The sequence below is a fragment of the Colletotrichum graminicola genome, assembly GCF_000149035.1.
Source record: "Colletotrichum graminicola M1.001 genomic scaffold supercont1.11, whole genome shotgun sequence".
NCBI classification, from domain to species: Eukaryota; Fungi; Ascomycota; class Sordariomycetes; order Glomerellales; family Glomerellaceae; genus Colletotrichum; species Colletotrichum graminicola.
The window spans coordinates 861,753-888,942 of record NW_007361015.1 but is presented as its reverse complement, the minus strand read 5'-3'; the positions used below and the strand labels follow the sequence as shown (position 1 = coordinate 888,942).

Genomic DNA, 27,190 nt, shown 5'->3' with positions numbered 1-27,190 from the left:
TGACACTTTCCGAAATCAACTCGAATTGATCGCACCACCTGATTGGGACTTGCGACAGCATCCCTGTTCAACTTTGTGATTGCCCTTGCTTGTGCCCAAAGTCACAGCAACCGAAACTCTGATAAACTCGCTTTTCTGGGTATTATGCACTGGATGGTAGTGTCTTGATCTGAAAGATGGCGGCCGGCAACTCGTTCGTCTCGGCCTGGACGGTGGCGTTAATCCCCAATGCCGCCAGGGCTCCACGCACGATCCCGCATGGAAACCAGAGGAACTGTTGGTAAGGTCAGTTAGTAATTTGGCACATCGGCTGCGTGCGGGTGCGCGCGTGGACTTGACCGAAACGTACCGGTTGTGCCCGAACAACAGCTTGTCCGCCGGCTTCTGTGCTCATTCGTGAGAATGGTTTGAACGAGTTGTCCGTCAACACATAAACGCCCTGATATAAGAGTGGATTTGGTCAGCACACCCTTTTTTCAGATTTGGAGTTTCTACTGCCCGGACGCTCCAAGATACCGCGACGACCTACTCTATGATTCGTCTTGAGGTTGTCCACCTGTTTCCTAAACACCAGCGACCAAAGGTCCTTGCAGACGAACTTGATGACGTCGAGCGTGTCGTTAAACCGCGGCCGGTCCCTTGAGAATCTGCAACACCCAACAGCAAGTCAGCCCCTAAGCCTTGCCATGAACATATAATACCTCATCTTGCCCTTGGCTTCTAGTCGCAGAGGACTGAAGACAGGAGAGACGACGAGCAACGTTGGAGGCTACACAAACCTCTCCACAAGCCCCTGTCCAACGCGATATCCCAATGTCTCAAGGCGGTAGAAGACTGCATCACGCTCCTCGTCCTCGTCCATCTTCCGCGCCATGCTGCCCCCCGCGGCGCCCTCCGCGGACGACGGCGCAGGGCCGCCGGCTGCACCTCCGCCATGAGTATGGCTCACAGACGACAATGCGTCCGCCGATGCACGGCCACCGGCGCTCGAAGGCGCGTCTGCGCCCGTACGGTTTGCTGCGTCGCCCGAAGGAAGGTCGTCGTCGAGCTCCCTTGTCACGCGGAAGGCCAGGGGCACAAGCTCGATGAGAAGGAAGTCCAGGCACGAAGAGTTGAGGAAAGAGGCCGATGGGTCCGTGGCGTTGTACGGGGGCATGACGCTCTCGAATGACATGTTTGAGGACGTGTTCGGATTTATCGGGTTGTTTTGTTTTGTTTGCGTGGTCTGGAAAACAGCGATATCCTTCTCGTTGGCAGCTTGAGGCAAGGTGACTGTCTGTATGCCTAGGGAATTGCTTGGTGGCAGATTGCGATGGAGTACGGCTGCGGTGGGAGTTCGCAATGGGGTATGGGCTTGTCGCCGGTGATGTTCCTTTCGTAGTATCGACGGCCTGATAAGACGTTAAGTTTGCTTGGGAAAATCGCAATGGCAGTCCGTAGTCCGTCGTTTGTCGGCTGATAGACGTATGGGTGCGAGGCAAGGTGTAGGTGAAGCACAGACGAACGGATTGAGCGAATGAATGAGGTCAGGTACGTACCTACCTGCGTTGACAATTGTGTGGAGCTGATGTTGAGCTCTAGGCCCCACACCACGGCTCCCCGTTCCCACTCCCGCCCTGGAGTTTACTGGATTGCCTGCCAGTAGTCGACATTTGGTACTGACAAGAGCTAAAAGTATGACAAGCGAGGTGGCAAGAAAAGCTTCGCAGAAATTGTATTTGATTGTGCGAAGTCCATATCCGCAATGATGGCTAGTAGAGGGACTTCTGCTCCTAGAGCCTGGCGATGCTTTAGCCCTCGCCATCTAAACAGACAGACTTCTGCTCGCCAGCTGACGGTCGCCCTGCTTCCATGACATTTGATAGTCGGCCGTCATGGATATTGGGAGATGTTTTGCCCCTAAAACGCCTGAACAGCTATCTATCCATCCTTGCCCACGCTCAATTGGAAAAAAAAAAGCATACATGAGCCCAAATCCGCCTTAATTAGGCATATGTACGACGTGTCGAGGTGACTGACCCCAGAGACCGTATCCGGTAGATGGAACCAAGAAGAATGAATCCTTCCTAGTACGGTAGACCACTGCTGTAGCCGTTGGTGTAACTATTCACACCCGGCTGCTGCAACTGCTGTCTCTTCGGAGGCGGTTCGGTGGATTCCTCGTCGTCATCAGAAAGAGTCAGATCTATCGTTACCCTCTCCGAATGAAGTCGTTTGCCGCTCGTTGTGGCCACGCCTCGCGGCATGGCCGAGCTCTCCCGGGACATGACTGTTGTGGTGGGAGTGGCTGTGCTGGCTACTGAGCGGTTGGGTGTTTCGAAATTGCGGCTGCGGATAGGGTTGACTTCAACAATGCCCCAATCGTCGTCGTCGTCATCATCATCAAGGAGGCCGCTTCCACCGTTGGTAGGCTTGCTATCGTTTTGTGCCGAGTTCACTCGCCACTGACCGTCAGGTTCGATCGTGACCTGATCGAGAGACTTGGACGTGTTTGCTAGGATGTCCCTGACATACCTTGAACAAAAGTCAGCTAGAAACTCATAGTCGACTAAGAACAGAACCTACTCGTCAACAGCCAGCTGCTCAAATGGCGCGGACTTGTTGCAAATGGGACAGAGCCACTGGGGGCCTTGTTCTTGCAGCTGGAGATATGATGTTGCATCAAAGCATTGAATGTGTGAGCAGTTGACAGAACGGCAGGGGACATCGAGACGCATATAGGAGAGAGGACATTTGAGAGACAAGACTTGTGACGTGGTGACGATATCCGTATCCGCCGCCTTCTTGCTGACTGTTGTTTCTTAGCAAGGTAGAATGGTCGGGGGTTTCGCTCGGGCAAACCTACTCTCTTCAATGACCTTGTATTTTGGGATCTTCTTCCCGACCTTGATCTTATCGGCCAATTCCTGAGTTGAGGTGATTTTACAAGCGTAAAGAACGAGATAGAATTTCTGCAAAGCGAAGAAACGTCAGCAAGGGACAGCGGACAGAGCGATATCTAGCACAGTGCCGTCGAGAAAACCCACCTTTTGAGTCAGCGCGTAAGTGAACTCAACGAGATTCCGGTTGTCGTTTTTCAGACGCAGGTAGCTTGTGATATCGACTGGCCTCGTCGATCCCGGCTTGTTCTTCAAGCCTCTCAGGTTCGCCTTGACCTCATTGCCGTTGATCTTGATTTCCGACTGGTGGGGGAAGGAAATATCTTGGGTTCCGCTATTGTCCGCGGCGCAAAACACCATGATGCGCAGCGATTTGTCTTCGAGAACTCTGCTGACTCCAGGATTCTCGCTGACTTTGACCGGGACAGACACCATATTCCTGTGCTGGGTCATGGCTGGGTACTAATAGTTAATTCCTGGGACTTGCAACCAAAGGATAGCAGGTCCATGACGTACCTTCGCAAGTGCGGACATCTCCAACCCGGAACTGTATCTCGTAAAACGGGCTATTCCTAAATGATGGCCCTGCGAGCAATTAGACGTCTGCAGATGAGTCGCTTCTGGCCAACGTACCACTCGATCCGTAACTGGGCAGAGCGTGTGGATTCAGACCGCCAGGGCGAGCGCTGCGCGAGCTTCCCCAGTATTGATCTTGCCGCAACATAGGTACGGGCGTAGTCGCTGCGGAAGGGCGACCCTGCTTATGAGAGGCGGGCGAAGAGGATGCACCTGTTCTTGCGGTTTCTATGCTTCGTTGGATTTGCTGGAAGCGAGTCACATCGTTCAGATTGTATGCCTCCTGGATAGCTGACGGGCAGAAGTCAGCCAAAGTAGACGGGGAAAAGAAACCGAAGCCTGCGAGCGGCAGAAGCCACCAAGAAACAACGAAGAAGAGGGAAGGAGCACAAGGAGCAGGGGGCGACTTACCGTTCACGATGCGACTCTGCAGCGATGCCTTCACGCCACTACTAGTGAGGCCGTTCAGCTGGCAGATGCTGGAAAGCTGGCGGTTGAGCAGTTGGTTACTGTTAACCAGTTTGACCAGAGCTTGCAGCTCCTGCCTCGGGATGGAGGTCATGTTTCCCGGGCAAGGTGGACAAGTCGCGGTGGTGCGGTCGGTGAAAGCCTCATGAAGGTTTGCGGGTGCGACGTCGGATCGACTTTGGTCGTGGGGAGCGCGCAGATGTCGATGGCTTTGGATTTTCGGTGGCAGTGGTTCTAGTAGCTGTAGCAACAGCGACAAGAAAGAAGAAAGACAGAGAAGGAAAGAAGGCGGACGGGCTCAAATGGAAAGAAGAACCATGGGCGCGACCACGCGAGGCAGGAGCGACGAGGCTCGTGGTGCGCGCCGACAAGCAGGAGTAAAGTGCGTGGGGAAGTTGCCGTCGGTCGAGGATAGCAAGGGCAGGGTAGCTGTGCACCGGCTCTCCTGGCTGTCAGCGGCGGCGGTGGTGGTAATAGTGGGTGTTGATTGCGGCGACTTTCTCCTCTCGGCTGTGTTCTCTGGTGCAGGGCCTACTATCGAAGAAACCGTGACGACGGCACGGGTAGTGGTGACACCCTGACCTTGGCCAAACTGGACTATATTTCTCAACGAAAAAAGCGAGACAGAATAGCAAGAAGTACACGACGCAACGGCGATGCGAGTCGGAGCAGACGAGGCGTGGTTAAGCCAGTCAGCGGGCTATTCTTTGGGTCGGTAAGGATTTGATGTCGTTCGCGACTGGCGCCGGCTTTTGGGATAGGCTTCTGGGATAGGCTTCTGTAAAAGTCAATCTATCGACAGTATTGCAAGTGTATCTTAGTGCACCGAGAGAGGGCTAGGTGGGTGCGGGACGAAATGGGAGGAGACCACACAGCAATTATAAGCACCTAAACTCCTGAGTATTGAGGCTACAGTGGACGCGGCCACTGCTGTTTCAGTATCTACGTCCTCTAAATCAAATATGGCGTACTCTTCCGAACGGCAAGGCCACCATCCACCATCCATCTGTCTCATCAGCTCACCCTTTGCAGGCAGGAGAACGCTTGTGTGAATTGGAAATGGGCCTTTGGATGGAGTGGGGTGGTAATAGCCGGCAGGCCCCGCGACGCGGATTGGACAGTGGCAGGCCGTTTTCTGGCCCAGTGTGAGAGACCCTTTCAAAGATTTGCTGCGTGTCAGTGGGCGTCTGGATCGGGAGGCGGGGCGACTCGGCGACCGCCTGCGGAAAATTTCCTACGTTCACTCTCACCGAAGAGAACTACCGCTCGCTCTCGCACAGTCACTTTCACCCTGTCAACGACAACAGATTAATCTCAACTCGCAGCTGGAAGCATCTCTCGACCAGAGAAACCTCGGTGACACACTTGTTCGGTGAATTTGTCCCGGATATTCTAAAATACCAGCCGCTGAGGCAACCTCCGCAACGATGGCCAAGAGTTCGAGATCCAGTGTCATCAAGAAGAACAACCAGAGACTCAAGGCAAATGTCTTTGGTCCCGTTGAGCAGGCAAGAGCCGAGCGTCTTTCGGCGAAGCTGCAGGAACTAGCCAGGCAACCCAAGCCTGAGAAGGAGGCCGATATCGACATGGATGATGAGCAGCAGCATATCGACGGTGAGTACTCACTCATAATCATATCCAATTGGGCTATTTTGCGTCTCCGAAGATATCAGGAGAAGCTGACATGAATCCAGCGCAACTTAACGGCGATGATGTCGAGATCAGGACTGATGATAATGGTACGTCGAATCAGGACTCACCACCCTTTACACTTTACATAACTCACACTCATGACAGTCATGGATGTCGACTCGACCAAGCCCAAGCGTCGGACCGGCAGAATCCAGAAGCAGAGGAAGAAGACATCCAAGGTTGTTTTCCCTAAGTACAAGGACCGCCACGGCGGTGTCCAGAAGAAGAAGAAGGCTTAAGTGCGTCGCCGTTTGTTCATTTTGCTTTTGACATGATGGACACTTTGTGGTTGAAGAGACGACTTCCAACGGCTAGGAAGAAGGCGAAACGCCCTCATGGGAAGTCTGTTTGTGAGGGGTTCACCTTTGGGCATGCTCTCCCTCGGCGTTTTCTGTGGATGATCAAAGGGATTGAGTTTTCATTTTGTTTTTTGTGGTTATTTCGGGGGGTCATTCCCCCCCCATTCGACTCGGTTAAAAGTTAGTAGAACGCATTTGCAGCAATGGAGTAATAAGTACGACTCTTAAAATGATGTATCCACGAGAAAAAAAATGCCAGGTCTCGACCTTTTCCCTGTTCTTTAATCACAACGGTCATTGACGTTTGAGAATCATACACGTACTGGACTTGTAGATGGAGTCTAGGCAGGCCTGGAGGCGGAAGATTATTGCCCGTATCGGCCGAGTCCTTCTGTGCTGCAACGGGCTCCCGGACTTCGCTCTACCCACCCCGACCAATCAGCGGGTGCAATGTCGTCCAGCCGGGCGCGTCTCATCCCTGTAGAGCTGTCACAATGTCCTTCTCAATCTATGCTCTTTGTCCATAATTATTCCATAGCTGTGAGCCTCTCTGCTGGGCACTCGCTTTACCTATTTTGGATTCAAACTACCTTGACAACCTTAACGGAACAGCGCCGCTGCCTTGCATTCATTCCCCCTTCAACGTGCCGTTGCTTGCGGTGCTCACTCTTTATAATCGCAACATGACCGAATGATACGGCGGCATCTTCCCACATCAACGAGATCGGCCTCTTCCAGTCGTTGAAACCCGGGGACGACTTTACCCCAAAGCCCACACCCAAGCTCCCTTTCACGAAACGGCGCTCAACGACAACCTTGATGGATACGCGACGAAAATGTCTTTTCGATATGGTCCGGGCTTCCTGGCGACCCTTCTCACTGTTGCAAATATCCTAATTCCGCTGGCGATTGTCACCTTCGCAACCGGCTTCTTCCCTTACAAGCCAGTTCTCCCTGGTCTGGCCAAGTATGAAACTTTAGATTACGGCCCGCCGCCCGCCGCGCCTTTCGACCGCCTCATTTTCATGGTGGTCGATGCCCTACGAAGGTAAACAAATAGCATCTATAAAAAACAAACGCCTGAGAGAGATGTTGACTGCTTGCACACAGCGATTTTGTGTACGCCGACGGCACAGGTTTTACATATACTCAGGAGTAAGCCCCCGCGATCCATGGCAGGATTTGCGTTATTGATCGTTTAGCAGACTTATTCGCAATGGAGCCGCTCTGCCCTTCACTGCATATGCTCGGTCGCCGACCGTCACTATGCCCAGGATCAAGGCCATCACAACAGGCTCGATCCCGTCCTTCTTGGATGTCATTTTGAATCTTGATGAAGCCGACACGTCTTCCACTTTGGCCGCTCAGGACACTTGGTTGGCACAGATGAAGGCCAAGGGGGCCGGAGAGCTAGCCATGTATGGAGATGATACCTGGCTCAAGCTCTTTCCCGGAACCTTCGACCGCTCTGACGGCACTTCGAGTTTCTTTGTAGCAGTGAGTAATCACTATCGGTCTTCAGTCTTCTTCAGCTGATCCATTGAAGGACTTCACCGAGGTAGATAACAATGTCACCAGACACATCGACACCGAACTACAGAATGACGACTGGAGCACGTTGGTTTTGCACTACCTTGGCCTCGACCACATCGGACACAAGTCGGGACCACGAAGGTGAGGCCATCATTCGACGCAGTCTTCCGGACTCCTGTGCTGATTTTACACCACCAGCTCGCATATGGTCCCTAAACAGCATGAGATGGATGACATCGTCAAGCGCATCTACAGCGCTATGGACACCCAAAGTCACATGTCCTCGGCCTTGCTGGTCCTCTGCGGAGACCACGGTATGAACGACGCTGGTAATCATGGAGCCTCGTCTCCCGGGGAGACCTCCCCGGCACTTGTCTTCATATCGCCGAAAATAAAGGCCCTGCAACGCAACCTGTCGGCCCCTGCTGCGTTCAAAGAGGACTTCTCTTATTATACCATGGTTGAACAGTCGGATCTAGTTCCTACACTAGGTGCTCTGCTAGGTTTCCCTGCGCCAAAGAACAATCTGGGCGCGTTCATCTCTGATTTCCTGCCCTTCTGGCCTGACAGTTGGTTCACACCGCTTTGTATCTAGGAGAGTAGCCACTGATCTCTTGCAGGGAACGACCAAGTCCAGTTGCTCATTCGCAACGCTCGCCAGATATTGAAAGTTGTAACAGCGACGTTCGGCCCAGAGATGTTCGACACCGCAACCACCTCGGCCCGGGAGGCTTGCGCAGGCCCACAAGACGATGCTCAAGAGCTGGCTTGCGAATGGCATCGCGTCAATGACGCACTCAAAAACATGGATGGTCAGGCAGAACTAGACCCGATCTGGCTCGAAGCCATGTCCAAGGTTTGCATTCATCCCACTTCCCCTTTATTTAAACCGAAGAGCACCCCCCCACTAACATCCCGCAGTGGCTCAGTAAAGCGCAGGATCTCATGAGCGGCATGGCCAGCAACTACGACATGGATAGATTGCACATTGGCGAAGCCGTGGCCATCCTCGCTACCGGCTCTCTTGTCTTCGGCGCCCGGCTCAGCCTCATCCCGTTGCTCGCCATCGCAGTCGCGTACGGCGTCATGATGTTCGCGAGTAGCTATGTGGAAGAAGAGCATCACTTCTGGTACTGGACCACGTCCGCCTGGCTGGGCATTCTAGCCATCAAGAAGATGCAGACGTGAGCACTCCACGCCCGACCCTGCACCTTTATCTTCTACTGTCTAACCGTTTCCCCAGCACTCGCGCCCCTATAAAAACCCTTCTCTCGCTCCTGCTCGCATTGACAGCCACCCGACTGATCCGGGGATGGAATCAAACGGGCCAGAAGCGCGCCGGCGAGCCCGACATCGTCAAGACTTTCATCGCGGCGAACCCTCACTTCCTCTGGACCGTCGTTAGCTTGACTTACCTCTTTCTCTTTGTCCAAATCCTTAGACAACTCCGCGGCCTGCCTCGCGCCCTCGCAGTCGCCACGTCCGCCACCCTTGCCCTCTCTGCATTTACCTTCAAGGTCGCCTTCACCAATGAAGACGCTCCCGAGCTCGTCACCGGCGTCCCGGCGACCCTCAACGCCCTCATCCAGGGCCTGTCTCTTGTAACCCGGGCCAGGACCGTCTTTGCCGGCGTTGCCGCTACTGCGGCGTACTCAACCTACCTCACGCTCTCTAATCCGCGTGTCGAGGCGAGACACACATCCCCCTTACTCCACCACCTCATCACCCTCCTCCTCGCCACCCAGTCCCGCGTGACAAACATACCACTCCTCCTGCTGTTCACATTTCAGCTTCCTTTCCTCGCTTCCCTCGACCTCGGCCTGCCCGCACTCTCCACAACCTCCTTGCTGCTGCAGTACGCCTCCTTCTTCGCCTTTGGCGGCACCAATGCCATCTCCTCCGTCGATCTATCGAGCGCCTACAACGGCGTCGCGGGCTTCAGCGTCATCGCCGTCGGGGTCTTGACCTTTATCGGCAATTGGGCCGGACCGATCTACTGGGCGTCCGCAACGAATCTGCTACTGCTTCAGTACCGCAGCCGCAGGGCCGGCGACGCAGCCGACGGGAGAAACGTCTTCTTGCAGCACGTCGGCCACATGACGCTCTTCACGGCGTGCAGCGTCGCCTTCATCATGGTAGCTTGCGAAGCATTGCGGACACACCTCTTTGTGTGGACAGTCTTTTCACCGAAGTACCTTTACTGCATGGCCTGGAGTATTGGGCAGCATCTACTCATCAACGTCGTCATCGTTGGCCTCTTGTACCGACTGGGATCTGCGTGATCGTATCTTGTCAGAGAGCAGGAGAACCGAGAAAGTAGCAAAAGAAGTAGTCGCGCAGTCGATTCCGCAAGGGGCAATCATTACATGTATATCATCAATCCTTGTCAAAACATCAATCCATAAAGCTCCCTTGTCCCATGATCCAGGAAGAGTTATCCATCCATCAAAAGTGCCGCCCGGTTCATCAACATGATTGCTGCTCACGCCCCCTCTTCATCCGATAACAGCTCGCTTACAAGAGAGTTGCCGTCGTCCTTGATGGTGGTCTGGATGACAGTGCCATCGCTGTCTTCATCTTCCTCTTTGATGTCAGGCTCGTTCTTCTCGGACGGCGCGACGGACCCTGCAACGGAGCCAGCAACGGACCCGGCCACGGAAGCGGCGACGGACACGCTTCTGCTTGTGCGACGCGGCTCGCCATCCTGCTGCTCCCCAAGGGTGGCAACAATCTTGCCCAAGCTGACATGGACCTTGTTGAGGGCGTTTCGACCAGTTGTGTCGGAGATCAGCCTGTCGTTGACGGCGATTGTGACCTCGTCGTATACTTCTCGAATCTTCTCCTCCGTGCTAGTGGGCGAAATATACAACTTTCCGAGTAGCGACGCCACTACCTTCTTCTCGTCCTCTGTAAGAGTAGTCAGTATTGATACTTGGACCTTGTCGGCACTGTTGACTTACTGCTTATACTGCTGTTCAGGCGGTCTAGGATATCCAAAGCAAAGTCCAAGTGAATGTCACCATTGACAGTCTTCTTCTCCAGATCAAGACCAGTGGCAGGGTTGAAACACTTGCGAGGATCAGTCCAGTCCACTAGACAAGCACCGATGGTCGTCAAACTCTCCATGTCTTCATCGACATCGGCGTCGTCGTCCTCCAGGCTCTCGCGGACGTTTAGGAGTGCATGCAGAGCATCCAGTGCGACGGTACGCATAAGATCTTGGTTTTCAGCCCGCGAGTAGCAGAAGACGGGCAGGAAGTAGTTAAGAGCCTGTCTAACGCTTTGGTTGGTAGCTGTAACGGGGTCGAAGTATTGGACGACGAGTGTCTTGAGCATTTCAGCTGAAGCTTCAGGGTCCGTTACGACACGTCCCAGTAGCAGCTTAGAAACAGCCAATGTGGCGGCAGCCTGGACTTCGGGCGACTTCGTGCCCGATTTGAGTGCTTTAATATAAATCTTGAGCAGCGCCGGCGTTGAGCTAAGCAATTGCGCTCCATGGACGTTAAGGATGTCGGTAAGAATCTGCAAGGCTGTGATCTGAAGGGCAGTATGACCCTTAGTGAAGAAGTGCATGAAGAGTGTCAAGTTCTCCTCGGCCAGGGATCTGTCGAGCAGGGAGCAAAGACCCAGACACACAAGGCCCCTCTCACGCACCGGTGCCTCGTGGCTGCGAACGGCAGGGACCACAAGGTTGTTGAGCATCGAAACCAAATGGTCATTCTGCTGCAGATTGCCCGCGACGTTGGACAACATGCACTGCACGATATGCAAGCACTTCATGTTGATCATGATCTCCTTGACAGCCTTTGCTCGAGCTTCTTCTTCGCTGAGCTCGGGGCTCTTCTGCCGACTTCCGCCTCTCGTGGGCGTAACGTCGCCGCTGACCTCAGACCTCGCTGAGTGGAAGCTGTCTTCAGTGCGGTCGTCCGGTGCGGGGTCATCGACGATTGTGTCGTGAACATCAGCGACGGCCTCGAGAACCACGGAACAAAACTCCTTCTCGCCGGCGTTGTCTGGCGCGCAGATGTCCCTGAGGACGTTGATAGTGAGTTTCGTTACATCGTCCGGAAGCTCTGGGACTGAGAGCGACTGGCGGAGGAGAGCGAACATCTTGCGACGACCAACCTCGTCAGAGTAATCGAGGGTGATGGCAATATGAAGTAGCTGCTCGACGATGAACTCCTGCTCCACAGTGTCTTCTTCTTCGTCCTCTTCGCCTTCAATCTCAGAAACCCGCTTGATAGCCTCGATCAAGACGCTAATATATCTCTCCAAGTAGAATGCGAGGGTAGTCACTTCTGGCAGCTTCTCCTCAACCAGCGACTCGAATTTGCCATTACCCTCGTTCCTGCAGAAGTCGTTGAAACTGCGAGCCATGAAAACAGACTCGGCAGAGAGCGTCTCCCAGAATTGGTTATCGAAAGTGACAGCTTCCCGGTAGTCAGGTCTTCCTTCCCAGAAGCCTTTCATTGCCTCAAGAGCGACGCCGTTCTCTACACCGGAGTTCACAACATCGATTCGCTCCAGAAGCTCAAGGAGACCATCGAAGTTGGGAGGTGAAGGTTCGGCGGGCGGAGCCCCTTCTTCGGGTGGTGCAACGCCAGCGCAGTCTTCGATCCACCGTTCGCGGAAAAGTCTGCCTGCGGACTTGCGCACATTCTCGTCTCTATCGCGGAGACCCCACCTGAGGAGTTTCTCTCTCATCGAAAGCGAGAGATGTCGGAAATCACCAAGAGCTGGCAGAAGCCGCGAGTAGACTGCCCTGCGAGTCAAAGCATCTTGATCCCTGGCGCGTTCCAATAGGTAGGGGAGAGTGGCGGGAAGGATCGGGAGGTTAACGAGAAGCGACCGCCTCACATCTGCGCTGGGATCATTTTGGACAACCTCTAGGAGCTTCTCGAGAAGCCCGCTGGCGTCATCGTCATCATCGTCTTCGTCTGCAGCGTTGACTTGATTGCCAGCCAGACGCCCCAAGCCCAGAACTGCCTGCGCGCGGACCATGGCCTCCTTATCATGGATGCGTTTAAGGAGGCTATGCCGAAGTTTTTGGAAGAGATCATCGTCGATGGCGTCGAGCGAGTTGATGATGTGCGAAATCAATTGAGTGGATCTGTACCGCACAAACTTGTCCTTGGCTACCATCAGGGGCAGAACCGTGCTCATGAGGTAGCTGGTAAGTCTGGTGCTAGGGGTCTCGGGCATGACGCTGGCGTCCTCGTCGATCTCTCCCAGAATCTCGTTGTCTTTGTCGTTTGCGTGTCGCAAGAAGGAACCAATGAACCGGATCGTCTTCTCTCCAACGGTCTCTGTCTTTTTGATTGGCATCACTCTCAGGACACACCGGACGAACTCGGAGTTGAAAGCTTCCTCGTCAAACTCATTTGCTGTCGACTTCTTCAGGCTGGTCGGCTCGTAGGCGCAGGCCTCTTGGATCTTGCGCAAGGTGACGACGAGCTTGCGGTGTGACGCTGTATTTTTCTGCGCATCTCGGAAGACAGCACACACCTGGCCGCGAAGTTCGCTGTCGGGTCTTTCGGTCGGGACATCGAGGGCAAGCGAAGAGGAGCGGGACGCTGTTGAGGCTCGAGAGCCGACTGTCGCTGCTGAGGATTTGTGCGAAACGGCGGCTGAGGTCCGCGTGGACCGGGTAGATACACGTGCGGGCATCCTGGGTTTGTCTGTTGATGTCGTCAAATGCAGCGGATCGGACGCAGCCGCACGATATATGATGGGAAAAGCTGTATTCGTTAATTAAGCAGAACAGTATGTTGTTTGTTTGATTGACGGGTGATGACCAGCGCCCCTGTTCGCAAAATGCCAGCACACACCGCACACAATCACAGTGGGTGAACCCCGGCGCGTTTTTGTTTTCATCCAGTCTGCAACAGGCAAGTCAATAGACTTCCAGAAATGGTATAGCGCGGGGTCGCCTCTAGGCTTTCTCCACTCGCAACTCCAAGTCCCGTGCACGTGCTGATAAGCCCAGGAAAAAAATCCTTATCGTGGAATTCGCAGCTACGATCACCACCAGCCATTTTCCCATGCAGAAAGAGTGAACCTCTTCACAACCTCTTTTAGCAGTCGAGGTAATCTTTGTCTATTATTTCTCAATAAAACTTGCTGTAAGACAATACAGCTAAACCAAACAGACATGTCATCTCCTGGTAAGCCGCTCAAGCGGTCACGAGCCGAGGAGGACGAGCACGATGCCCTCGTCGCAGCCGCCGTCGCCGAGAACCTTGCAGCAGACTCTGCAGCGGAACCAAAGGCAAAGAAAGCCCGCACCGAGGCCAATCGCTCTCTCTTCGTTCGCTCCCTTCCTGCGACCGCCACCAGCGAATCCTTGACCGACTTCTTCTCCGAGCATTTCCCAGTCAAGCATGCGACTGTCGTTCTCGACAAGGCCACCAAGGCTTCCCGCGGCTATGGCTTCGTCACCCTGACGGATGCCGAAGATGCTATGGAAGCCAAGAAGAAGCTCAACAACATGATGTGGGAGGGTCGCCGCATCAGAGTCGATGTTGCCGAAGCCAGACACCGCGATGGCAAGGAAAGCGCCGTCGGAGCGGCTGCTGCTGGTCAGAAGCAGAAGCGCGCGCAGGAGCTTGAGGAGGCCAGGAAACCCCCCAAGTTGATTATTCGCAACTTGCCCTGGTCTATCAAGACATCCGAGCAGCTGGGTGCTCTTTTCAGAGCCTATGGAGTCGTCAAATTCGCCGACCTGCCCCAAAACAAGGGCAAGCTTAAGGGTTTCGGGTTTGTGACCCTGCGAGGACGGAAGAATGCCGAGAAGGCCCTGGAGATGAACGGAAAGGTCATTGACGGAAGACCTGTTGCGGTTGATTGGGCTGTGGACAAGAGCGAATGGGACCAGGTGAACGGTACCAAAGAAGTCCCGGAGGATGACGAGAAGCCGAAGAGCAAGAAGCAGAAGGCTGCTACCGCAAAGGAAGAGGTCGAGACTGCCAAAAACGACAAGGCTGGCGAGGAACCTGAGGGCGCTGACGCCGACTTGGAAAACTTTATGAAGAACCACATGATGAACCTCGAGGACGAGGAGGATAGCGACAAGGACGAAAGTGAGAACGAGGACGAGGACGAGGACCTGGACCTGTCCGAAGACGATGAGGAGGGAGCCGCCAGCAACGCTCGGGACGACAAAAAACCCGTCACAAAGACGCAAACATCAACCGATAACAAATCGACACTCTTCATCAGAAACCTTCCTTTTACCGTTACAGATGATCAACTGAAGGAGCATTTCGTCAAGTTCGGTCCCGTCAGGTATGCCCGTGTTGTCATGGACCGGGCGACTGAACGTCCCGCAGGCACTGGATTCGTCTGCTTCGTTAACGAGGAGGATGCGAAGGCCTGTATCAAGGGTGCGCCCCGCTCACAGCCCAGCGCCCTTCTGACCAAGCACTCCGTGCTTCAAGACGAGACCGCTGACAAGGATGGTCGATACACTCTGGACGGTAGACTTCTGCAAGTCGCCCAGGCCGTCAGCAAGGACGACGCTGAACGCCTGGCCGCCGATGGCAGTGCCAAGAGACGGGAGAAGGACAAGCGACGTCTCTTCCTGCTCAACGAAGGCCAGATCGACACCAGGTCTGCTCTGTATCACAAGCTCACCCCCAACGAGATCAAGATGAGGGAAGATAGTGCCAAGCAGCGCAAGAAGCTCGTCCAGAGCAACCCTACGCTGCACATCAGTCTGACCCGTCTGGCCGTCCGTAACATACCGCGCAATATCGGCTCCAAGGAGCTCAAGGAGCTGGCCCGGAAGGCCTGCGTGGAGTTCGCCAAGGATGTCAAGGAGGGTAAGCGTCAGCCCCTTTCCAAGGAGGAGAAGGTCAGAGACGCAAAGGAGGCCAAAGACGCCGAGCGCGAGCGCAAGCTGAAGCGCAAGGGTATCGTCCGCCAGGCCAAGATCGAGTTCGAGAGTCGCGAGGGCACCAAGGTCCCCGAGGCGAGCGGCGGCAAGTCTCGCGGATACGGTTTCATCGAGTACTCGTCCCATCGGTGGGCGCTCATGGGCCTGCGCTTCCTCAACGGCTATCAGCTGGAGAATGAACTTGGCAAGAAGCAGCGCCTCATCGTCGAGTTCGCTATCGAGAACGCCTCGGTCGTGGCCCGTCGCAAGGCCAACGAGAAGAACCTCGACCACAACAGGCAGAATGCCCAGAACGCCAAGGACGGCCAGAACGCCAAGAAGGGCGGTGCCGATGGTAAGGAGCTGCCCAAGATGGCCTCCTTGAAAGACAGGAAGAAGGATAAGAAGAAGGGAAAGAAGGGTAACTTGAACAAGGGTAACAAGGAGGAGCCGGAGTTGAAGTCCGAGAAAGCGGACAAGGCCGACAGTAAGAAGCCCAAGGGCAAGGTCGATCGCGAAGACGTCAAGCCGTTGCTGATAGCAAGGAAGCGTCTGATGAGAAAGAAGAAGGCCTCTTCCCGGGGTTAGGCCAGGCGGCAGGAAACATGGTGTGTGTGAGGGATGTAATTATGGGCTCTCTGCATCATCGAGGTTATTCAAAAGCATTCAAGTTTCATTCGATATTCATAACATGTTCTGTCAACACCCATTCTCCTTTTCCCGTGCTCCCTTGGAAGTATCTTTTTCGATTAGCCAAGAGTGGTCGTCAGCGAGTGCACCTGGGGATTCCCAAGACCCGTCGTGAGATCACGTTGACGCAAATCCTTGTTGCATTCAATGTCACAGCCCAATCAGGCATTATGAGGGGCAGTCGACCAACAGTAGTTGTACACGAGGAGAAAGTAATCAGAAAAAGTGTTCCAGTACCATATCTCGGGCGCGCCCTCCAGAGGATGGACACCTGTATTTGTATTGCGGATGAAATTCCAACAGCACCCAATTTCAAAGTCTCCTTCTACCAGAAACGCCGATCCAATATGCAACGCTGAGGAAAGATAACGATGCCCCCGAAGTCCCTCAACCAGAAAGTCCCTTGGTTGTGCAAAGAAATAAATAAATAGGTAAACATGTATCCGCCTCTTCTTTTATAAGTTCGCTCCGGGGTCGGTGTTGGCATCCCTCCTGTTTCTCTTCGACCCGAATAACCCTCCTAGTGTGTCGCTCAGGCTTCGGGGTCTTCCCGTCAGGGGCCCTCTGGAAGCGCCCTCGCCCGCTGTCCGACTACGCTCAGCAACGCCTCCGTCTCCGTAGTCAACCCCTCCACCCATGAGGTCCTGTCTCTCGGCATCGCCGTCCGGGCCCTCGTTGTTCTCGGGCATGAAGAGACTGGCCCTGATGCTCGAGCGCAACCTCCGCACCGAAGGCCTACGCAGTAGCGGATTTTCTGCGCTCCTAAGAAGTGTGTCCTTGACCACGGCGCTCACAGTAGATGAGAGTGGGGATGGGGAGAAGATAGGGCCTGGATATTGGTGGCTGTGAGGTCTGTTTGGCAACGATGTGCGCGGTGTGACGGGTCTGGTATCTATGGGATACTTGGGCTGCAGTTGGCCGTCGTAGTATGGCGTTGCTGGCTCCGACGGCGGGGAGCCGAAGCCAGGGAACGTGTGAATAGAGTCGTCGGATATCGTCCTCGTCCCAGGCGGGGGGGTAATATCATCTGCGGAGTTGCTCCAAGGGTTGGCCAGCAGTGGTTCCACCTCCGAGCTAGGAAGGTTGCCCGTCGACGCAGCTGCGGGAACGCGAAGTGTGGGGAATCCCGAGTCGTGCTGCATACTGAACTGTTTCGACCCATTGTTTAGATGCCCTGCGTTGGAAGCCCGAGAGGAGCGGCGAGATCTCGAGGATGGGACTGAGATGGATGAAGGCGCCAGTGGCTGCGTGGGGCTGTAACCGTCTTGCTCGGCCAAGCCGATCGTCTCCTCGACGCCATCAGTGTCGGACATGCCATCCTCGACATCTTCCTCGACACGACCGTTGGTGATGAGGAAGACACCAAAAAAAGTGAGCAGGCAACCCCCGACAAACTTGCCTGCCTGTTCGGCGGTTGTCCTCTCGAAGTCACGATACAGAACGGCACTGCCAACGATGACGCAGAGCGTGAACAGAACAAACTGAATGGGAATGACCTGCGTCGAGCTGAACCTCTGCAGCGCCTTGTTGACGTAGCGCACCTGCATGACCGCAGTGAAGAGAAGTATGAAGAGTAGCGCCCATGCAACCGGGGTTTTGAATGCGCCCAGGAGGGTGGTCGACAGAATTGAGGACACGCCCTTGGTGGACAGAGCTGTGAAGCCACCTAGAGAAAACGTCAGCCGGCGGCTCTCATCGTCGTCGAGTACGGTACATACCAAAGAGTCCCACGAGACCAAGGTCAATCAAAATAGTCCGATGGCCGTATCTTGGGCTCGCCCACATGAGGACAACAATCAAGGATATCGTCACCGCAAGGTATATTTCGAAGGCCAATGTCGTGATCGCGTCCCACACAGCGCCGGGGTCGAGTTTCGTCTCCTCCTGCTTGGCGCTCAGAACGACAACAACAACTCCGGCGACAGCGATGATGACACCCCAGAAGTCGCGCTGCCTGAACTTCTCCTTGAATAAGATCGGCGCGATGACACAGTTGGATATCAGCGCGACAACTCCCAAAGGGGAGACGATGGAGGCGGGCGCGAAACCATAGGCCAAAAAGTTGCCCAGCTCGCCAAGGGTGATGAGGATCTGGCCAGCCCACCAGTAGGGCGACTTGAGGTACGTGGAAGGGGTTTTGTCGTCGTCGCCGGAGTAGTCGGAACCAGCGGACTCCTCGGAGCGGAAGGATCTCGTCAAAGGCGTGGAGTCGTCGCCATCGTCGCCCGCGTGGTGGTTGACGCCGTCACTGCTCTCATCCGTGTCTCCTGCTTCTCCACCGCCAACAGTGCCGTACGGCCCTGTCTGGACTCCGCCCGGCGCATGTTTCAGGGCCTCTCTCGCTCGCCGCCGGACGCGGATGCGCTCTCGGTGGAGTCGAAGGTGAGCGTAACGCTGGACATTGAGGGCGAGGGCGATGAGGACATTGCCAACGATTGCGGTGATGATGCCTATGAGCGAGGACCAGTTCTGCAGGTCTTTATCGTCGTCCGGGCGTGCCGCAGGCTCGGCGGCGACGAGCACGGGGGCTATTGTCATGACCGGCGGGCGCTAGTGCTGTGACGCCGGAAAAGAGAAGGGCGGGGAGTGTAGATATCGAGCCGCGAGCCGTGTATGTCACGAGTTTATTTTTTTTTGATAATTTTGTTTTCTTCTTTTTCTTTTTTTCGGGAGCAGCACAAGCAAACGGTGCTAGTTGGGCGAGGTTGGCGATGACGACGGCGCGAATTCGGTCGCCGGGCACCCAAGCGCAGTGGATGGGTGGACTCGAGTGGGATGCGGTATCATCTGGACGGCGCGAGGATGCGGTAACGTGAAGGCAACGGGATACTGACTGAAAGGATTGGCGGAACTACAATGCAGAATGCAAATCGTCGTAGCCAGCCATGAGGATCTGCGGTTGAGAAATGGGAATCGGAGGTTCGGGGGAAGGCTTAGTGTTGGGTGGTAGGTACCTAGGCAGATAAGTAGGTAGGTAGTAGTGATTGGATCAATCAAGATTTTAGTGCAGTTGCTAGGTCCGGTGGTTGGCGGCGTTGACCAAGTGCTGCGATGGAACTAGGCAGGCTGACGCTACTCCATGCTCTTCTTGTTGCTTGTGGTGGTGGTGGTGTTTCTCCTCTCTTCCACGACTCGCATCGGTCGAATGCTGACGCGCGGGTCTGGGCATGAGGCACGTTCCCACATTCTAGGTAAAAATCCCCCAGTCAAAGAGGAAAGGGGGGTCAAAGAAAGTCCCTGAGCGGACGTAGAGGTGGGTCTCCGATGATGCTCCCAAACTGTGGCTCAGCACCAGTGTGGGGTTTTCCAGACTTGGAACTCTGCTGCAAGATGCTGTCATTCCCGTGGCGCGCTGTGTCCCGAGCACTGGGTTGGCATGTGCCTGCCTCATGTTTGCGAGGACCGCTAACCTGTCTCTGAGGGCTTAGTCTTTCTCCGTTCACCTGCCAGCAACACTGGTGCAGCGTCCGTGTCTGGCCCCAATGGAGGTAATTAGTACTGCATAACCCAATTCGTAGACTTAGTCCAGGGTCGGTCGCTACGGGCGGATCTTCCAGGAACGCATCACCATCCAGTGAGTGGATTATGGATTGTGTGAGTGAGCGACCCGACCGGGACAGCCAACTGTGTGAGGCTGGCGCCCAAGACCCCGATTGAACGATTGGAACGTGGACCAACACGTGCTGAAAGCGGGGTGCGGACTGTGGCTTGAACGCCACACTGGATGTACCTTTACGATACGTAGGTAGCACGGTAGGTAGTATTCTGGGATACTTTGGTCTCCAGAACCTGTTGTCACCGCCGCCGCCGTTACCAAAACTCCCTCTACCCAATCCCAGCTCGTTGGGGAATTGTCGGAGGTTCTAGAGGCTCCGATCTCTCTCTCTCTCCTTCTCACACAACTACCCAACTCACTCCATCTCCCCGATCGCCACTACTGGTGAGCTGGTCTGATCTGATCGACGTCGTCATTCTCATGAGACTTCATCTTCGCCCGTCCCGTCGTTCAGGCATTTATCCCACTGTTCATGTAGGCTTCGAGTCTCCGTTGACGCATCCGGAGACAATCCGCGAATTGCCTGCAACAACATCCAAACTCGCGTATCTCATCAACTGAGGGACTCGCGAATCACAAACAGCTCACATCTTAAAACCAACCACTCGGCTTGGCACCTCACCGGATATTTCGTCCATCATGCCCGACAACGATTCCCCGGACAACTTCTTCGTCCGGTTCAAGCAAAAGGTTGACGATCATGTCGCCTCGGCTTTCCAGAGAGTCCTGGGCATTCCCACCGCAGTGTCCCGCCTCAACAGCAGCTGGCCCGAGCCTCCCCGACCGTCCCAGATAGACAAGAATGGGCGCAGAAGCACAACAGCATCAGATGACAGCGGCGCTACAGATGCCGTCCAGCCCCACGAGTCGTTCTCGCAGTACCCCCACCGGAGCGTGTTCGACCTTTTCTCGTCAATGTCGCCAATGCAGGCGCTTTTCGAGGCTGACAAGCTCACAGAGTCCCTGTACCAGGTCATGTGGATTTCGTTTCTCATCGACTCGCCATACTCGCCGTTGCGGCTCCATGACCTGCCGCAGCCCACCCCCAAGGACCTCCCCGAGGGCGTTGATCCGACTCTGTTTGGTTTCGAGGATGCGTTCGAGGACCTGCTCATGGTCAGCAGCGGCCAAGGCTTGCCGGACATCAACGAACGGGTCCGCTTCCGGAAGGAGTGCCGCGAGTCCTTCCCCCGGGGGTTGCCACCGATCCTCTGGCTTCACCAACTCACTCGTCAGGGCCTGTGGGATGGCTGGCTCACGAGGCCCGAGGTACTAGACGGGGCCGTGAGTGAACGGTGGCGGCGGTGGTTGCAAGAGCAGGATGACCCTTTCCATGAAGGTAGATCGCTGCCCGCCCCGAATCAGCCATCGCCCAAGGAGCCCGAGATGGCACCGGTATTTGAGAAAGCGGCACGGGAGGTGCGAGCTCGTCCAGAGCAAGACGACCACCGCGAGACGGAGGAGGATTCGTACTTCTCGGTCATGGGCAAGGCCCGTCTTAACACATCTCGCGAGACGTCAACATCCACACCCACATCCGAGTCACCCAAGTTGAACTCAACCACGCGAGACCTCTCACCACGAGGCCTCCCGGCTGGCTGGAGAGTCGTGGAAAAGGTCCAGGAACGGGAGGACGCGAAGGGTAACGTTCACGTCACCAAGACAGTCACGACGTTCAACGATAGGGGCGAGGAGGTCGGCAGGCAAACTGAGAGGCGTTCCGAGTACGCTTGGACGGCAACTTTCTCGACGGGCAATGGCAAGAGCAGGGATCAGCAGCAGCGAGATACCAACGGGGATGGAAATGACAAGAGCAGTTGGTTCTGGAAATGAAATAGCGACTTTCTTTCTCCCTCCTTCCCTTTCTTCTTGATTTTTTTTCTTCTTTTCTTTTCTGGCGTTATTGGCATCGGATGGAATCAAGGGTCGACTGTACGAAACAAAAAGCCAGCATCAGTGTACAGAGTAAGATTATCGGGCAAATTGAGAATACCAACATAGTCAAATCCGGGAAATGGGGTACGCAGACCTCTTTCCGTTTCCTGACATTTGCTCGTCTTCTCGCTTTCGGGTCTCCCCGCCACAACCCCGCGTCCGTGTAGACCCTTCTACCGCGCGACGTATCTGATCCGCAGAAGAGATTTTGTTTTCCTGGTCCTGGGAAACGTGATCCTTATCTTTGGTCTTGGTCTTGGCTGCCGGGGACTTTGGGGATATTGTTGAGTCGCGTATCCGTTAGCAAGCAATACTTTCCTCACAATCCTCCCAATCCACGTTCGCAGGCCAGCAGGTGTGTGTTCACTAATATGGCACTAGAACGCCAACCAACAGCCGAGTCTCACAATCGAGCCATGTCCTAATTTAGCTGCCTAAGTTCATGCCGTTTTCGAAGGCCGCCACGCCTCCCCGGACCGATCCCGCTTGGAAGAACCAGCACCAAACTTTCCGGTCGGACGAGACCCGTCACCCGCGGCTTCGACGCTGAACGTGGCCACCGTCTTTAGTCTGGCAAAGACTGAGATGCCTGACTCTGTACATATGGAGCGGTAGGATCGAGGCTAAGGACGACCGGATTGACGTCGATCGACATCTCTTAGCGTCTCGTTCCCTTTCCTGCTTTTCCAAACGGCCCCATGCGGAGCAAACGATGCCTGTGCCGGACTCAGCAGTGGACCATGACACCAGTAAGCTGGTCGCGCGTTCATATCCTTGACCAGGGATATCTTGTAGGAGAATGTTTTCCAATCGCACCCCCTCCCCCCCGTACGTGAAGCCACGGCTTGCCCGACGAAGCCCAGCAAACCTCGATGCAGTATTACGACGGGCGGATTTTTCGGAGAGACAAAGACGGGCCCTTTCCCTCGTTCGGCATCTATGCGCCGCGACACGACGCGTAATAAGGGCCTTCAGATTCCTGGCGTCCGAGATCACCGGCCCTGCTGGGCGGGGTGGCCGATACCCAGGTGAACCCAAACGGCCCATTAGGAATTCGTTCCACGACCCGCGGTCTTCGTCGACTGAGACAGCAGCTCGTTCATCGGCAGGCCGACGAGGCGGACGACCGTTAGGTGCAAGGGCTCCGAGCTAGGTGGCTAGTGAAACCCTAAGACCTGACCGGATACAATTCCGTTCGGAAGTGGCGCTCCTCTCGCCTCGTTTCGCTTCCCATCCGGGAGAAAGCTCCCTTTTCCTAAGCCCCCTAGGCCGACGACACACAACTCGTGCCGATCTAATGGGGTGACGGGAACGCGAAAAGAAACGAACGCAGTATGGAGCTTCGGCGAGAATCGTCTCTCACGAAGCGGCAAAGGCGCGTCCGGCGGCCGGTTGGATACACCATCAGGATACCGTCACGCCCCAACGTTTCCGCGGGACAAGAGAGACATGATTTACGGTTACGGATTCCTTTCCATCGGTGGCTGGCCGCTAGAAGCGCTACCCGAGTTCTACCGCACCAAGCCAATAAATATCCTCCGAATCTGGGGCCTGAAGATCACTCCAATTTGGCCAGACGTCGATCTTTACATGGGGTCCTCATTGGAGGGTCGCTCTTCCCTTCACATCGTGTTCTCCGATGGGGCTGATGGGCTTGCCCTCAATTTCAGCAAGCGAATGCCGGCAGCTGCGGGAAATTTAGCACGGAGATTGGACCAGTTTCCCGGCGTGTTTCCTTCATCCACATTCTGCTACGTAGGGACGCCGCCATTCCGTCTACGCGGCCGTGTTCGAATATACATACGGGTTGAGACATCTGTACTTCGCTAGCACCAATGGGCTGAATGCGCACGGCCAGGGGTCGGGCCGTCCGACCTGTCACGGAGAAAATCGGTATGTCGTGGGCGTGGCGTGTCCGGAGCAACGGCTCTAGATAGCTTGGTGGCCTGAGATGTTGGAGGCTGTCAGATGCCATCAGTGGTAGCTTCTGCAGCTCGTCGGAGTCCGGACAGCGATCGCCGTGCGCACAGCTAGCGGCCCAACGTCGGATTTGTTACGGGAGGTAACTGACGCTAAAGGAAAAGTCACGAAGAAGGCCGTTTGATGGCGCCCGCGGTGGTCCCGGCCGGGGCCGACCAGCCTCCTTCCCTAGCGCGCTGATTTCCCAATCGCGAAGACGACAACGTATTGGATAGCCGGAGAGACGACGACGGCCGGAGCCGGTTCCCACCAGTGTTTTGGCTCTGGAGCCACCTGTGCTTCTGGCCTGACATGGTGCCAAAGCAAAACACGATTATTATCACCACCTTTATCCATCTACCTACTGATTTTGTTGTAGCTATATTCTTGGCGGGGATGGACGAACTCGAGCTTGAATAAGACGTCGTTTTCAGCCGCACTCCGACTTGTTTGCGCGGATCACTCACATCCGAGCGTCGAGGGAGGCGGGGTGGCGTATCTGGGTTGTGCCTGGTTCATCCAAGGAAACCGCTGGGATGGCGACGTATCCAGAGCCATGAACCGTCGTCCCCCAAGATCGACCATCAAGGGTCCGAATAATGCCCGTCCCGTATCGAATGGCAACAGGCTCGTGCTCTCTCTCTCCCTCTCTCCCTGTCTGTCTCCTTCTCTTTCATAATGTACCAGAGTGGGGTGGTGTTCCGATGCATTGTTGTATCGTTCACACGCTGCGCCCACGACGTACCCATCAGCTGCACTCAACGACTCGATAAGTCGGTGGAAACTGAGCATGTGGGTGAGTGATGAAACCCCAGCGCGAGGCAGAAAGAGTGTCGAATAAGCGGGCGACGGAATACACAAAGGTAATAGGAAGGGCGTTATAATAGTGAAGAGGGTGTTATAGCTGCTGCTGTGTCTCCATGGAGCACCGATAGAACTCTAAGGCAAGCAACGCGGAGGCCGACAGGGGGACATCGTTTGACGATCGAACCACGATACCACGTCGATTGTCTGCCTGTTTCCGGAGAGGGAACGTCGAAGGCCCACAGCGCTCAACGAGGGAGAGCAGATGAAACAACGGTCCCTATCTAGTTTGGTAACCGACCTGGCTCCTACTTCAATCGCAGTGTAAACCGGGTCTGTCGAGTCGACTCCTCCAAAGAGGGACGACGAGGTGGAGGTGGTCGGGCAGGGACAAGCGGGACTGTAGGCGGTACGGTTCGTAAAGGAGCCGGTGCCGATAGTGCTCAGGCCAACGGGATCCTCCTTGCTCGGGATGCAACGACATTGTTGCGATTGAAACCTTCGATCGCTGTCCCGATCCCGTCCGAGGTCTTTGTTGTGCTCGCCATACGCCCGCACCCAGATGCAACAACAACGGCCATGGATGTACTCCATGCGGCGGTGAGAAACGGGTTTGTCACGGCTGTGTAATGTCAGCAATATGGCGTGAGATCAAAAATGTGTTGGGGGAACTGGGGGTGGACGGGACGGGGAAAATAACGATAATCAAGATTCCGAGTTTTCTGCCCCCCCCCAAAAATGACGTCCCCCAGTATCCTCCCACCTCCCCCAGGTTGAAGAGTGAGAACAAGTGTGGCACTGGGCCCATATGTTGGCGGCATGTTTTGTTCCCTGGAGTTGGAGATCCGACAGGCCGTTACCGGACTGAGCGTTGTCTTGCCGAAAATCGTCTCTCTACACGAACGAGGTGACCATCAGAGCGGCCTGCCCTGCCCGCCCATGGGGAACAACAGGTCGCGAAAACGGGCCATCTGTCCATCTTCAGGGCTTCCATGCGAGTTTTGCGGGACCTTGCAGGGTCTTTGTTTTGGTTAGGATACCATTTGTTTAGTATTGGTTGCACGCAGCTAGCAGTTGAACCGTCACACCGACTGACGAATCCGTCGTTAGCCTATGCAAGTTCCCCCGAAGTACCTCACGGTGCAGGGTCTTGCACAGAAAGCTGGACGCTTCCTCCAACGGAAGCAGGGACGCGCCCACAACAACGCCGCCCCCCAGCCGAAATCATGTCAAGACCAACACGACACACACACACACACACACACACACACACACACACCATGGACATTCGATTCCCAGCTCCCGGGGAGAGAGAGACATGGACAGGCTCCGATGGACCATGATTGTACGTAGCATCCTCAGCGATTATTTTGTCCAGCTGTGCTGGAGTTGAGTTAACCGAGGATGCAGCAGATTGGTGCCTCGGGTCGGACGAGAACCAGGATCACGTTCCTACTGAGCCCTTATCCCCCCTCTCTTTTCCGTTTCTGGGCTATAGGCGCGTCGTGAGAAGTGATGGCCGGCCGAGTTGCCATGCTTTGCGAAGACGATGTTGCAGGCATTTATTCCCCAGGATTTTATTCTTCTCCACACAGAGAAATGTCAAATAGTATGAGGTTTTATTGCAATTTTTTTGCTCGACCTGCAGGCATAGCGCATGATATTGGACTTGCTCGTTTCGGCGAAGGGTTTTCTGAATGCCTGAACCCCGCGATCTCTCAAAAGAGCCCCATTCCTGAGGCTCATATTCCCCTGATGGGTTTATCCGTTCAGAGCGTTCCTTGTCCAGGTGCTTCCGGTTCGTCATGGGTTGATACGATGTAGTCTGCCAGGAGGGGTCGCTGGAACCGTATCCGCCATCGAATTGAGCATCGGTCCAGCGGACAGGCCACTGACGACTGGCGACATGCCGATCGACGATGACTTGTAAGCGACAGTGTCGGATTCGGCTATTATTGACGCCTGCGCGGTCGTCGAAGAGATGCGGGCCAACGAGGCAAAGCGCAAAAGAGGGCTGACGTTCTGGAAAAGACGGCGTTGCATCCTGCCGAGAGCCATGCCGCAAGCCATCTTCCATGTTGGGGCGGACCAACAGAAACAGCTCCAAAGACGAAGAGGACCGGGTTGGCAAAGCGAGGTGCTCATGTCGGTTACAGACAGCCGGAATCCCATTGGTTTTAGCCTGTGAGACGCGTGTTATGTCGTGCTTCGCTCGAGGTCGAACCAGACAGGCAGTCTAGGTATTTCGTATTTCCAAGCCGTTGGTCGCCTCGAGGCGTCCATCGGGCTTAAGGGAGGATGTCATCAACTCTCTTTTCTCCCTCTCTCTCTCTCTCTTCTTTTCTTTTTTCTTTCGCGGGTACCGCCTCTCAGTGATTCACACCGGCGGGGCGATCCCAAGGCCTGCTGGCTCAGGTACACCCTGCGTAGGGCTGCTGGCTCAGGTATACCCCGCGTAGGGCTGCTGGCACAAGAAACGTAAATGAAGCAGACGGAGTGTGGACTCGAATCAGCAGCCGGACGACAGACAGAAAGGGCAGGACAAGCAAAGACGGATGGTGAGCCATCTCGGCTTTACAGTAAGTAGGGTAGGTAATTTTGTGAAGGTGAGAAGGTATCTGGGGCTTGGTACGTGTAGTTAGGCCGGTACCTTGGGTGTGGGTTCTGACAGGTGGCAGACAATGCGACAAAAGGGCTAGCAAAGTACAGAGGTACTTTGTTTACTGTGACCAAGCTTACTACTGCAAGGTACCTACATACCTATACAGGTAGCACCAACCACGTAAGTACTAAGTAGGTAGGTATGATACTAGCTGGCACTGGAGGGGCGGGAGAGAACGGCGTCTCCTGCAGAACATCCTTGACTTGACCGTTGTTGCCGACCAGGACCTTACCTAGACCGAACTAGGTAGGTAGGTACGTATCT

The 27,190-nt window shown here is 55.0% G+C and overlaps 9 protein-coding genes across 9 annotated transcripts; 4 read left to right on the top strand and 5 right to left on the bottom strand.

Annotated features, from left to right (window-relative positions):
- Window positions 1-142: 142 nt before the first annotated feature.
- On the bottom strand, window positions 143-1,174 carry GLRG_03786 (transporter particle component; the record flags this gene model as incomplete). The annotated part of the gene is made up of 4 exons (XM_008094471.1): window positions 143-274; window positions 350-439; window positions 530-647; window positions 780-1,174. The coding sequence occupies 4 exons, from the start codon at window positions 1,172-1,174 to the stop codon at window positions 143-145; spliced, it is 735 nt and encodes a 244-aa protein (XP_008092662.1).
- An 892-nt stretch (window positions 1,175-2,066) lies between these two features.
- On the bottom strand, window positions 2,067-4,017 carry GLRG_03785 (MIZ/SP-RING zinc finger; the record flags this gene model as incomplete). Its single annotated transcript, XM_008094470.1, has 7 exons — window positions 2,067-2,514; window positions 2,566-2,791; window positions 2,846-2,951; window positions 3,027-3,334; window positions 3,396-3,464; window positions 3,516-3,746; window positions 3,867-4,017. The coding sequence occupies 7 exons, from the start codon at window positions 4,015-4,017 to the stop codon at window positions 2,067-2,069; spliced, it is 1,539 nt and encodes a 512-aa protein (XP_008092661.1).
- Window positions 4,018-5,350: 1,333 nt separating this feature from the next.
- Window positions 5,351-5,854, top strand: GLRG_03784 (uncharacterized protein; the record flags this gene model as incomplete). The annotated part of the gene is made up of 3 exons (XM_008094469.1): window positions 5,351-5,537; window positions 5,618-5,662; window positions 5,721-5,854. 3 exons carry the CDS (start codon window positions 5,351-5,353, stop codon window positions 5,852-5,854), a joined length of 366 nt encoding a protein of 121 aa, XP_008092660.1.
- Window positions 5,855-6,750: 896 nt separating this feature from the next.
- On the top strand, window positions 6,751-9,729 carry GLRG_03783 (GPI ethanolamine phosphate transferase; the record flags this gene model as incomplete). Its single annotated transcript, XM_008094468.1, has 7 exons — window positions 6,751-6,962; window positions 7,120-7,411; window positions 7,461-7,588; window positions 7,646-8,016; window positions 8,068-8,303; window positions 8,369-8,631; window positions 8,691-9,729. 7 exons carry the CDS (start codon window positions 6,751-6,753, stop codon window positions 9,727-9,729), a joined length of 2,541 nt encoding a protein of 846 aa, XP_008092659.1.
- Window positions 9,730-9,929: 200 nt separating this feature from the next.
- On the bottom strand, window positions 9,930-13,114 carry GLRG_03782 (uncharacterized protein; the record flags this gene model as incomplete). The annotated part of the gene is made up of 2 exons (XM_008094467.1): window positions 9,930-10,354; window positions 10,408-13,114. 2 exons carry the CDS (start codon window positions 13,112-13,114, stop codon window positions 9,930-9,932), a joined length of 3,132 nt encoding a protein of 1,043 aa, XP_008092658.1.
- Window positions 13,115-13,598: 484 nt separating this feature from the next.
- On the top strand, window positions 13,599-15,908 carry GLRG_03781 (RNA recognition domain-containing protein; the record flags this gene model as incomplete). The annotated part of the gene is made up of 1 exon (XM_008094466.1): window positions 13,599-15,908. One exon carries the CDS (start codon window positions 13,599-13,601, stop codon window positions 15,906-15,908), a length of 2,310 nt encoding a protein of 769 aa, XP_008092657.1.
- A 557-nt stretch (window positions 15,909-16,465) lies between these two features.
- GLRG_03780 (uncharacterized protein) lies at window positions 16,466-18,548 on the bottom strand (the record flags this gene model as incomplete). The annotated part of the gene is made up of 2 exons (XM_008094465.1): window positions 16,466-17,676; window positions 17,729-18,548. The coding sequence occupies 2 exons, from the start codon at window positions 18,546-18,548 to the stop codon at window positions 16,466-16,468; spliced, it is 2,031 nt and encodes a 676-aa protein (XP_008092656.1).
- A 1,657-nt stretch (window positions 18,549-20,205) lies between these two features.
- Window positions 20,206-21,399, top strand: GLRG_03779 (uncharacterized protein; the record flags this gene model as incomplete). Its single annotated transcript, XM_008094464.1, has 1 exon — window positions 20,206-21,399. The coding sequence occupies one exon, from the start codon at window positions 20,206-20,208 to the stop codon at window positions 21,397-21,399; it is 1,194 nt and encodes a 397-aa protein (XP_008092655.1).
- A 2,186-nt stretch (window positions 21,400-23,585) lies between these two features.
- On the bottom strand, window positions 23,586-23,774 carry GLRG_03778 (uncharacterized protein; the record flags this gene model as incomplete). Its single annotated transcript, XM_008094463.1, has 1 exon — window positions 23,586-23,774. The coding sequence occupies one exon, from the start codon at window positions 23,772-23,774 to the stop codon at window positions 23,586-23,588; it is 189 nt and encodes a 62-aa protein (XP_008092654.1).
- Between the last annotated feature and the right edge of the window lie 3,416 nt (window positions 23,775-27,190).